Below are 13,087 nucleotides of genomic sequence, written 5' to 3' on the forward strand. Positions count from 1 at the left end.
TTTCGAGCCAGTGACCCCACGGTGGATGGGAGCCTTTACACAGTTGGAGATCCTGATTGCTGTCAGAGCTTGCACTGAGGATGGCAGATGCCTCTACTATGAGATTCAGGATGAGGGCAGACTTCAGAGAGTGGAGATGGAGTCACCTTTGGTTGCAGAGTGCACCTTTCAGAGGATACGGGTTGTGGCCGCCGCTTCTCGGAAGTGGCATATTGACCCCGACCCTGCTGATGTGCTCCCGGATTGGCACATATGGGCATATGCAACGCGCCCCTTGGCCCGGCTACAGTGGGACCCTGGGGAGTACGAGTGGCATGATCCTTATGCATCCCTTGAGGCCACAGAGATCACCTTTTTCCAGTATACTGTTCGGCTGGGGCGGCATATTTTGACGGCAAGGAGGATGGTCTCTCCAGCTGCACAGCGGGGCATTGGCAGCTACAGGGACTCTCACAGGAGTTCCTGGAGGATTTTTGGGCTCGGCTCTAGGCTAGTCGACAGGCCCGCAGGATCTCGACTTTCCAGTGGTTGGTCGCCCACAGGGGCTCAGCAGTTGGCACCTGGCTTGTTCACAGCGGTCTTTCGGCGGCCTGCGTCCGATGCGGCCACCCTATGGAGACACAGAGACATTGCCTTTGGGATTGCCCTCAGGCGCAGCAGATTTGGCTACAGATGCTGCGTATTCTGGCCCCCCTCTCTCCAGAGGGTATGTTTACATGGGGTGCCGCTGCTTGGTCGACTTCGTCAGGGCCTGGGCTATGAGATGGAGCAGGACAGTCGGGCCATCGGATTCATTAGGGGCCAGCCTCGCCTGGTTCCGGCACCGGATTTCTCGTCCGCCAGCTGGACACAGGAGAGGGATTTATGATGGGAGCTCCTCAGTAGCCTCACCATCTGGTTCACTTGGAGGGCCCGGTGTTTCACGGCCTTTGAGGGGAGACTGGAGCCACCAGCAGACTGTACGGGGGATTTGGCAGGAGTTGATACACACCCTGCAAGGACAGTATGACCGCATCCGGGGCGGCTCGCATGAGGCGATCTTGCGGCGCCAGGCTTTTCACACCACCTAGCGCAGAGGCCCCTTCTACACCTTACACACGGGATCCCCCCGTTGGCATTACAGGCCACCTGTTTGGCTCCCCCCCCCCCCCCCCCCCCTATTGTATGATTTAGCCTTCAGTCCTCTGTACTGATGCTTGTATTTTGCAGCACCTAGGGAGAGTCTCCCAGACTGCCTTGCTGTATTCACTGCTCTGTTTCTCTCATGAGCAGGAGAGATCTTTTGTAGCCCTACGGGCGTTTTTTATTTAACTAACTAAAGGATCTTTTCTCGAAAAAAAAAAAACAACAAATTCTTCTTTATGCTTGGTAGATAGAGTACATCTGTAAAGCATATATATGAACCATCTGTGGTGGCGGTGAGCTTGATCTCACCAATCCTTTTGACGAGATAAAAAGAATTCAGAGTACATATGACCTTCTTTCCTTCTGAGGCAGCCCTCAAAGACTTGAACAAATTCCTCATAGAGGTAATATGTTAATATGTCTGGAGGCTCCACTGTCAAAATACCAAATGACCTGTTTCTCATTCACATTGAGAGACACATCCTCTTGTGATGCATCATAACTACAAACCAAAAAAAGTCCAATCATCCTGCACAAAATTAGCTGAATCATCAGCTTTGCTTGTAGAGCATTAGAAGAGTCCACTCCCAACCAGATTCCTTCTTCTTCTCTTTGGCATGTCTCTTCTTGCACTCAATGAAGAAGTGCCATAACTTTTTGCAATAATGACACTTGCCTTTCCTCTTGGGGTGATTTGCATCATTCTTTGCTTTGCTTGACCGCTGTCAAGAATCAGCCTTAGACTTATCCCTTTGCCTTGCCCTTGTCTTTGTCATTCACAGCAAAGGTCTTGGTCACTGTGCAGTCGGCCACGCATGATGGAAGATTTATTCTTCCTAGTCTGCTCCTCCTGTAATAACAAACCAACCAACTCCACAAACTGTAGAGGCTCTGGGTTACCCTTCCTAGTCTGCTCCTCCTGTAATAACAAACCCACCAACTCCACAAACTGTAGAGGCTCCGAGTTACCCTTCAAAGACAAAGTAAGAGAAGTGTGGAAATTCAAGTAGGATTCTAGTAGCGACTGCAATGTCCTAGATACAAGTTAATGACCTCATCAATATTAAGCAGCTTCTCCCGAAGCTCCTGGATCTTAATAAGATGATCGGCCATACTCTCACCTTCATGCATATCCAAGTTCTCAAGTTCTTTCTTGAGATATGCAACTCTCGCCTCATTCTTTGCCTGATACATAGTTTCTAGTACATCCCATGCATCCCTGCTGGGGCCACCCCGCTCACCCCTTTGATGTGCGGCAGGTGCAAACAAGTTAGCAACATCAGTGTAACGGGCATCATCACCGTTTACAAAACCCCACAAACCCTTGGCCACCAACAAATTTCTGACCATAAAACTCCCTAAATAGTAATTGCTCCCATCTAATTTGTCCTCTTGGGACAAAACACCAAATAAATCTGCTGCATTCTGTGCCATTTTACAAAATACACAAGTGTATGCAACCCAAATACGCACTAATGTGCACTGCCAAGCACAATGAGCACAAACTGCCACCAAATGCAGCAACCTCTACTTATCTTGCGCAAACCCATTGCAAGATTCCAAAGGAAAGAGTGGAAAAAGCCTCGATTTTGCACTTCCAAATGTATTTTTTGACATCGTGATAGTGTTGTGTGTGAATAGCCAATGCCGGGAAGCTCGAGAATCCCAAAATCAGAAAAGCCCCAAATTAATTTTATGTAGCAATTGCAAGTACAGCCAATACAGTCACACAAGCAGATAGTAAGGATCGACCATGTGCTTGTCACATGAGGTAGTATAGGCCAGCAAGTACAATCGCACAAGCAGATAGTAAGGATCGACCATGTGCATGTCACATGAGGACGTATAGGCCAGCCAGTACAATCGCACAAGCAGATAGTAAGAATCGACCGTGCGGATGTCGCACGAGAAAGTATGGAAAGGTATAGGACTCTGTGAGGATGTACGGACGGGTGCCAGTCACGTGTGTGTGCAAACTGTACGGCGGGCGATAGTGGTTGTACAGACAAGCAAAAAATTAAATGCTCAAGGCAGAGTTAACCCAAGGCTCTAATACCAAATGTTAGCATACAGGTGTTAGGGTTAGGGTTTGGACAGCAATAGAAGCTCTCTCTCTCTCTCTCTCTCTCTCTCTCTCACACACACACACAGGAAGCAAGCAAGAGAGAGCTAGAGTGGGAGAAGTTCTTGTGCATATATTCACACAACGACGATAAGAGACAAGTACAAGTGATAATAATAAAACCTAGTCTTCTAGGTGTCCTTTCACACCAAATGTCCAAGGGGAAAAACCCATAGGACAAAAGTTCCCCTGCAGGGAGTTAGTGCCTGTTCACATGCAGCACTACATATTAGCATATGCCTTTATCTTTCGCCATGAGCTTGATCATGTATATGACCACCACTTCTCTTGTCAAATCCCCACCGAGATCTATCACTACCTCTCACAAACATCACGGCCAACTCTCCTCTATCATCCATGTCTATAGAACACTTGTGCCTATGCGCTAGGCTTTTCAAGAGATAGGAAGAAAGTGTGGCGGAAAAACACATACAGAACACTCAAGAGTCCTAAACTACGGCTCTGTATTATATACAAGAAAGAAATAATACAACTGAAATTCAAGTGCAGGATGTGGCTGAAAATAAAGATGTCAAATCACAACCACATGACCTATTGTACATTCCTGGGTAGCACTTTGCCTACAGAGAAACGCTCTATGAAATCCAACACTGAAGAGTGTGGGAAAGAAGATAAAAGACTGGGAAGAAGTGTGAGAAAAAAGAAAAGAGTGTCAAAAGGAGTGTGAATGGACAAGGGAAAACCTGAAGGTTTAATGAAGTAGGCCCTCTTTTTTTTTAACTCAAAGAAATTTTAACTTCTTCTCCTCCTTCAAGCTGGTGGTGGCCAAGGCTAATGAGCTGAGAGTTCTCTTCTCCTCACGTCTGCTTCCTCTCATTGGCGGGGCCAGCTGTTAAATGAGCCGAGAGCTCGATTATGCTACTCCATGTTGTCGTGATGTGTTGAGCCTTAGGCCAAAAAAAGGCGATGAAGCTTTTTTTAGTTGAAGTTTGACGATTGTGTAACTAAGAACTTCATATCTACAAAAATGGCAGCCGCTTTGGGTATTGAGAAACAAGACATGGGTTCTCAAATTGAACCAAGGACTCCCTTTGTTGGTAAAGAAGTGCAAGTTACGCCAATCATTGGCAAGTTGCGCATACACATTCAAGATAGAGAAGAAGAGGTCGAAGTACGGTATGTGTTAAAAAAGCTTGTTGTTTTTTCTGTGCATGCTGCAGTTTTCAGTTTTGTATGTGTTTTTCCTTCATCAAAGAACCCCATGTTGATGGGAGATGGTAGGTTAAATTGGGTTGATTGCTTTTGCAAAGAAGAGGCCTTGTGTGCAGTCGCATAACTTGCAGGGAGAGAAAACAGAAAAAAGAAAAAAAAAAGCATGATGCTTTTCGTTTCTTTTCGTTGAACGAACGAGAGAGAGAGTGAGAGAGAGAGCGTGCGAATCGTTTGCTGTCCTGCTGGTTACGTGCGTTCGCCGGGTCTTGTTTGATGCTGCAGGCTATAGTGGGCGTAATGGTATGGGCGGCCAGGACCCGTAGGCTGGCAGGCGCCTAGACTTGCGTGGCCAGGCCTGCCAAGCCAGGCGGCCAGGCTAGCGCAGCCAGCCAGGCCTACGCAGGCCCCTCAGCCAGGCCTACGCAGCCTAGCGCAGGCGGCCCAAGCCAGGCCAGCGATGCAGGCGCCTAGGCCTACGTGGCTTTGTGGCCACGCCTACTCGGGCTGGCACAGGCGTAGGCTGGCGCAAAGGTATTGGCCGACGCAGCTGACAACAGCATCCGCCGACAGCATGAAAGCACCGGTGACGGCAGCAGCACGCCGATGGGCGAATCCAGGAGGTTGAAAAAAAAAAAACACAAGGAAAGCTCGTTTTTTTTTTTAGCTTTCGTTTTTTTTTTTAAAGTTTAAAATTTCAAAGTTTTAAAAAGACCTCCATGGTTCAAAAGGTTTCCAAGGTTTTATTTTTTTTAAGACTTTAGAATATATATATCCATATATATATATATATTAAAATATATATATATTTATTCAAGAAAAAAAAAACACAAAAAACACAAAAGCTAAAGTAAAAGCTAAGCATAGCTTTTCGAGATTTTTTGGCTTTTGGGAAACCTTTATAAACCCCCTCACGTGGGCTTCTTGCCACACCTCTCTCGAGTTCTCAAGTCTTCAAGCTCTCAAGCTCTCGAGTTCGCTCGCACTTTTGTTGTGCAAAGACCAAATTTTCTCTCCACGTACCCTCTTCACGATGTCGACCCAACAATCAGAGTTGGAGCCCCTCGTGGAACGCGAAGGCTTGCCGGCTACGGAAGGCACTGATGCCGATCTTTTTGACGAGTTTGTGTCAAAATCAGATTTCCAAGAGTTCAAAGTAGCTCTCGAAGCTTCTTCGACGGAACGTCAGGCACAAATCGCAGCCCAGATGCAGGCTTTGCAAAACTCCATCGCTCTCTTGACCACTACCCTCTCTACTTTCTCGGGAATGGATACCTTGGCTTCTGCTTTAGGCCCCAATATTACTCCGGAACCGTTCGGGGGCGAGCAAAAGCAGAGAACCAAGGAGATCGTGGACACTTGGCTACATAAGTGGCAAGTTCACTTTCAGTTTCATCCATATGATGATGGAAAGAAGATACAGTTAGCAGCAGGTTTCTTGTCCGGCAAAGCTTTGCTTTGGTGGAAGGAACTGAACCCAAAGCCAACGACTTGGGCACAATTCGAAGACATTTTCAAGAAAGAATTCCTCAAGAAAGAGGATGACTACGATGTTGTTGCCCGGTTTTCAGCTTTGACCATGACCTCGCAGCACCTCACTTATGAGGTCTACCTCCAGAAGTTTCGTGACTTGCAGATGAAGGCTACAAAGATGGATCCCACTACTCTTTTGGGGTTTTTCGTAGCTGGTTTACCCGACTCGTACCGATTACAGGTTAAAAATAACAAATGTAAAACATTGGACGAGGCCATTCATTCAGCTCGTATCTATGATGATACGATGGTCTCTTCCAAGTCAAAACCCGTTACCGAGCAGGGGAACAAGCATAAAAGAAAGTTCTCCGCACCTATGGCTAACACGACTGAAGGCAAGTCTTCGGACCAACCTTCGAAGAATTCAAGTTCGACACCAGCGAAGAAGAAACGACTCCTTAGAGCTTTGAAGCTCAAGAAGGAAGGACGTTGTTTTATCTGCGAAGAAAAAGGACATATGCGTAACGAGTGCCCAAAGAAAAAGGGTACCAAGTCAAACGCAGGACCCAAGCCAAAGACAGCTAACCAGTTGTCTTTGACAGGTACGTCAATTACTGTACTCTCGCCCTAGTACTTGTTCTGATTGTCTGTTCAATTCTAAGGTATTTGGCATACATGATCTTCTCCGAGTTTATGGAGAAGTGAATGGCCATAAAATTCACATTCTTTTAGACCCTGGCAGTTCGCATAACTTTGTTAACTACAAGCTTGTGCAGAAATTGAGTCTTGACACGACACTCAGCGACCATACCTATGAGGTACGTCTACCTGCGGGAAGACAAGTTTGGGATCGCAAGGTCGAGATGCTTTCAATCCAGATTCAGGACTACAAAGATACTCTGGAATGCTATGTCATGCATCTGGAAAATGTAGACTTGTTATTAGGGATTGAGTGGTTTAAGACTCTTGATGTCCAGATAGATTGGTCTAGTCATATTTTTTCTTTTCAGCATAGGGACACCAAGTATAGTATTTTAGGTGATTGTATCCATCCCTCTCAGGGACCTCTTGTAAATACAATTGATTTTGGAAATATAATGAATTCTTCTTTGTACACCGCTTTCCATTGTGTATTGATTCCACTTTCTTCTTTTCTCATCCCTTCCATGGATGTGAATGAATTAAGTGTGTTTGAAAGCAAAGAATTACAGAAGATACTTGATTCATTTCAAGATGTATTTCCTAAGGAATTGCCATCGGGTTTACCACCTGAACGGGCAGTAGATCATCGTATTGACTTGATCCCTGGTGCTCATCCTGTGAGTATTCCACCTTATAGGATGAGCCAAGCTGAGGAAGATGAGTTGGCTAAACAACTCGCAGATTATTTGAGGATGGGCCAGATCCGTCCAAGTAAATCACCTTGGGGTGCACCTGTGTTGCTTAGAAGAAAGAAGGACAATACTTGGAGAATGTGTATAGATTACAAAAGATTGAACAAGTTGACTATTAAGAACCGTTATCCTCTCCCTAGATCAGATGACCTAATTAACCGGTTAGCAGGAGCGAAATATTTCACGAAGATAGATTTACGTACTGGCTATCACCAGATACGTATTCATGAAAGGCATGTCGAAAGAACCGCCTTTCGGACTAGGTATGGTCATTACGAGTTTCTCGTATTACCTTTTGGGTTAACCAATGCTCCAGCCACTTTCCAGCAAATGATGAACGATCTTTTTCGTGAACATTTGGGAAAATTTGTGGTGGTGTTCCTGGATGATATTTTGATTTATAGTCGTACTCTTGAGGATCATGTCAGACACCTCACGATTGTCTTAGCTATTTTAAGACAGAATCGACTATATGCCAAGATGAGTAAATGTGAGTTCTTTATGACCGACATCATTTACTTGGGACACAAGATCACTAGAGATGGATTGAGCATTGACTATGACCGAGTTCAGAAGGTTTTGGACTGGCCTATACCGCGAACAGTGAAACAACTTCGTTCTTTTCTCGGTTTTGTTGTTTTTCTTAGGAAATCTGTACGGGAGTACTCTCAGCTCACACTACCGATGACCGACTTATTGAAAGGTCGTGGACGTAAGTCCAATCAGCCTATCACTTGGAATAACGATTTGGATATGGCCTTCAGACTTTTGAAAGATAAAGTCAAGGAAGCACCTATCTTAGCATTGCCTGATCCTAGTCGGCCTTATGTTCTTGAAACTGATGCCAGTGACTATGCTATCGGGGCTGCTTTATTTCAAGATGGTAGACCGGTTTCTTTTGAAAGTAAAAAGCTAGACGACACTCAATCTCGTTGGCCAACCCTTGAGAAGGAGCTTTATGCTGTGATTCATGCTCTCAAGGTTTGGAGACATTATTTATATGGCTCCAAGTTTGTGGTATTGACTGATCATCAGTCAATCAAGTATGTGTGTGATGCGGATGATTTGAGAGGCAGGAAAGCTCGTTGGGCAGAGTTAATGCAAGATTTTGATTTTGAGATCCGTTATCGGAAAGGGTCCATGAATAATATTGCAGATGCGCTTAGTCGGATTAGAGAGGTGAATACTTTGTCGTTCACCGAGATTTCTACTGACTTATTTCAGTCATTGAGAGGGCTTTGCAGGACTAATAGTTATTTTGGTCCATTTTGGCAGAAGATCCAGGACGGTGGGTATCTACCGTGTGCTATACGCATGCAAGACTAGTTTCGAGGCTTGGGGAAGCTTGGAAATAGGCAGGCTGATTGACGAGCTGAGTTAGGGATATACTAACGGGCGGGCACCCAAGTATGGACGGGCGGGCGGCCAAGTGTGGACGCCCGATGACCGGCCAAGAGCCTATAAAAGGGTGGCCAAGGTTAGTTATTGGACATAGAGAGTCTCGCGAGTTTGTGAGAGCTCTATGGTCTTGGAGTCTGGATCTAGTGCAGACGTGCACCTGCTTTGTGCAGCCGAGGCCGGCAGCGATCTCAAGGCCCGCGAGGGCAGCTTCGTGGCGGTATGGGACGTCGCGAGGAGGAGATTGGTCGGTACGTCAACCTAGTTAGCTCAGCTCGTGGCTTGGTGGGGACAGCCAAGATTGTGGGCTTGCCCACGGCTGTCATGGTTGGGAGGTGAGTCAGGCCTGCACCCCCTTGCTTGTTTGTTGTTCGTTTGTTTGCAGGATTCGAGTTCGAACCAAGATCGATCACGAGGGAAGATCCGTGGGGATTTGACACTAGGTCACATGGCAATTGGTCAAGCAAGTTTCAAGAGAAATTTCTCCATATTGGACGATATATGCACCCTACGCTCTCACAAAGGATGAGAGGGAGAGGGAGAGGGAGCACGAGACACGCCAGACTTCCCTCCATCTCACGGAGACGATGGTTGCCACCTTTACCAAAGCACGTATGGGACTCAGAGGTAGTTGAATGGTTTCATGCACATGGAGTACAGATGGATCATCTCCCAACATTTTAGTACAACCTAGACTCCCTGCACCTCGGCCTCTCATGACAGCACATCAACCAGATCATTCGGTTGGATCTACTTGGCCTACACATACACTTGACTTGGGTGTCATTATCAGAAATAGGGACGAAACGTGAGTTCTACAGAAAGCTCTTTTTTTGAAGTCACTGGGGATGGATTCTTTGAGATACCAAGGTACATGCAGATCCACATGTAACATGCTATGCACATCGCGATTGGTCAGCATCCTCCGACTGCCTCCAAAGTAGAGACTAGGAGAGCCAAGAACATCCCACAAGGAGCGGATATGCAGAGTATGTACCATAGGCAAGGTAGAGGACGAGACCCACTATATGTTCAAACTCCCAGCGTATTAAGAGATACAGGGGAGATTTCACTGCCTCTTCTAGGAGAGGGCACGGGTGATGCAAGAAGATGGTCTCGGGATGTACCTGATAGAGCACGGACAACATAGGGACAGACTATTGAGAGGACATGTTGAGAGACAAGGTCAGCCCATACAAGACGTTGCCCAGAGACGCATCACTGATTTCTTCATGGCACGTCAACCACCCATGCCGACACTGCCGCATCAACATCAGCTCATACCATCAATACAAAGGCCATATCCGCGTCCCAAGACAGAGGAGTCCTAAGTGGGCGGCCTACTCCATCCTACATGACAGGCACCCCCAACCTAGAGCACCAAGGATCTGCACCACACACAGACAGATCCATTAGATTATCTGACAAAGTGGCATGCCCTCACCATAGCCACATTTGCCATCATGAGGCTTATAGAGTCATGTTTCAGTTTTCAGTTTTCACATTCTTTGTACTATGCATTATATGAGCAGGTTTTTGGGCGAGTCAGATGTCCAGGAGGTATGTCCGAGACTATTGCTAGCACCATTGGTGTGAAGCAAGGATGCCCACTTTCCCATACGCTATTTGGGTTATACATTGATGAGGTGGCTGACTTCATTACACGGGGAGGCGGAGATGGAGTTGATTTAGCAGGTACCTCAGTACATATTATGCTCTATGCTGATGATATTGTATTAGTGTCTGAGTCCCCAGGTGGTCTACAGCAGCATCTACATGCACTCGATGATTTCTGCACACCGAGGGGTCTTACTGTGAACCTTGGGAAAACCAAGGTTATGGTCTTTCATACATCGAGAGAGGGCAGGAGTCAGCTGACATTCACTCTCGCAGGATGCCAGGTGGAGGTGGTGACATCATACGTGTACCTAGGGGTTACCTTCTCTGCAACAGCCACACGCTTCACCATGGGTTCAGCAGCCAGAGCTAGATTGACACGGGGATATGCAGCATTGGCTATGCTAGAGAGACAGTGCCACCAGGCGCATTTTCAGGAGCCCCGGACGAAGGGGTGGCTATTTGACACATTAGTCACACAGGCATTGATGTATGGAGCAGCAGTATGGGCGCCAGGCCTTGCTGCCCATTGGTGGACACAGATAGAGAGACCACAGGCCCTCATGATGGCACGCATGATACGCAGCAAACCGTCAGTACCTCATGACATTATCCGAGCAGAGTTTGCTGCGCCTCCTATGATGGTAGAAGCCATATTCCAGACTATATGCCTGCTAGACAGATTCAGAGAGATGCCACAGGACCGATTATCATACAGAGCTTTTCAGGCATCTAGCCAGTTGGCTGAGGCAGGAGACAGAGGATCATGGTATGCACGGGTCACACATTGGTTCTCACAGCATGGCCTAGACATGGATCATCTACCACCATTCCAGTATGACAAGGATGCACCACATATCCGTCTCTCTCATAGTGAGAGGAACAAAGTATTGAGACAGGATCTATGGCAGCTCTATACACAAGAGACATGTATATCGCCTACACAGCGTCTTCCACCGAAGATGCTATACTACAGAGATCACTTCATGAGTATCACTGATGATGGATTTATAGAGAGGCCTAGATACATGGAGGGCTTTTTACCACACGGCTCCCGAGTGGCTATTGGTCAGCTCAGAGTTTCATCACACCGATTGGAGATTGAGACTGGCAGAGCAGCACGGATCCCCCGAGAGGAGAGGGTATGCAGATTGTGCAGAGAGGAGGTGGAGAGTGAGGAGCATTATGTATGCAAATGCAGAGCATATACAGCCATCAGAGAGAGATATCCCATTTTATTCAGAGAGCCACATTCCCTACGCCAGATCTTTGAGGCAGCAGACCAGCGCATACTGGGGAGATACATTCTAGACATACAGCGCCACAGAGAGACATTATTACAAGCTCAGACAGCTCCAGAGGGGGGGCGACAGACACAGATTACTACATTTTTTCAGAGATCCATACCCCTCCCAGCCCCTACACGGCAGGGAATTACTCTCCAGAGAGCAGAGACACTTAGAGCCCGCAGGAGACAGAGGACACCTGGCTTTCGAACACCACGCCTATACCAGAGAGAGATGACAGAGATCAGAGCTCAGTTTCACAGAGAGGGTGCGGAGCGACTGGCTCGCTTCAGAGCACACCCAGGCATGTTCTTCAGGGAGCTGTGGACACCCCCTTCACTGATGTATACCATTTTATACCCCCAGTATGGTACAGGATGGAGCTAGCTAGGTTGCATATCATGATTGTATACTCCATGCATATAGCTTTGCATTCTCCTAGTAGCAGAGCTCCATCCCCTCCACACCCAGATTCAGCTTTTTTTATTCAGTACTTTTTCATTTTGTTGGGATGACAGAGGATACCCCATACAGGTACTCCGATTTGTCTCATAGGCCGAGTTCGGTCTTTTGGAAGACGTTAATAAAATCTTTCTCTCTCTCTCTCTCTCTCTCTCTCTCTCTCTCTCTCTCTCTCTCTCGTGTGTGTGTGTGTGTGTGTGTGTGTGAGAGAGAGAGAGAGAGAGAGAGAGAAATCGATTGATGCAAAACTACACTCGGTCACACCTGGTAGCATTCAACTGCCTTATCAAGGTTGTCTCTGTCCTTGTAAATGACTCCAAGGTTGTTGCATGCCTCTGCACAATGTGGATTGAAGTGTAGAGCGAGTTCATACATTACGATAGCCTGCAATCAAGAGCTCTACGCTTAAAACAAAGATGATACAGGTGATTGCATGCAACCATACCCAAGTCCACTAACTTTGAAATTTGTAGGTTACAAGCATGATAACCTTGTAAAAAGGGGGGCGATTGAAATCTCACCATGTCAAACTTGAGCATTTCTCCATAGGCAACCCCCAAGTTGTACAGAGAATCTGCATAGTGCCAGTTGTACAGAAGAGCTTTCTTGTAATAAGCGACCCCCTGATGTATATCTCCTTCAAGCTTTACCTGCATAGCATATGGCAAAGCCTGTCAAAACTAAGTGCGACATCCTTCCTGCCATAGATTGGACGGAGATTAGGGAAGAAAGGAGATGTTATGTACAATTTGATGTTATGTCCCCAAAAGACATAACAAGACTCCCAATACTGATCAGCTAGTGTAAAGTGGCCTTAAAGTTAAGGGCACCTGTGGTTATATAAGTGAGAATTAGGCACATTGATGGGCATTCCAAGATTATGAAGAACCTTGGAATCAGAATGCCGCTGTGTTCAGGTTCAAGCCTTACACCTAAACAGCGGGTCATGACGGCACAGGACTCCAGGGCTTAGATGAGTGGTCAGACACAGTGTTGGTCTGGCTTGCGCTCTGGAATGCACTAGAGAGCGGCTATGGCTA

General features: G+C 46.7%; 1 protein-coding gene across 4 annotated transcripts in view; it reads right to left on the reverse strand.

Moving 5' to 3' along the window:
• LOC147623078 (putative UDP-N-acetylglucosamine--peptide N-acetylglucosaminyltransferase SPINDLY) overlaps positions 1–13,087 on the reverse strand; it is a 60,240-nt gene that overhangs the window by 11,089 nt on the left and 36,064 nt on the right. For all 4 annotated transcript variants that reach the window (XR_015269326.1, XM_086821127.1, XM_086821128.1 and 1 more), the window contains 2 exons: positions 12,569–12,697; positions 12,312–12,431 (listed from right to left, as the gene is read on the reverse strand). Coding sequence is in view for 3 of the 4 variants with exons in the window: in XM_086821127.1 (XP_086677253.1) it covers positions 12,312–12,431; positions 12,569–12,697 (249 nt within the window). In the remaining variant the exon portion in view is untranslated. The remainder of the gene's footprint in view (positions 1–12,311; positions 12,432–12,568; positions 12,698–13,087) is intronic.

Source organism: Cibotium barometz, chromosome 27 (assembly GCF_041138505.1).
Source record: "Cibotium barometz isolate CiBa-2024 chromosome 27, ASM4113850v1, whole genome shotgun sequence".
NCBI classification, from domain to species: Eukaryota; Viridiplantae; Streptophyta; class Polypodiopsida; order Cyatheales; family Cibotiaceae; genus Cibotium; species Cibotium barometz.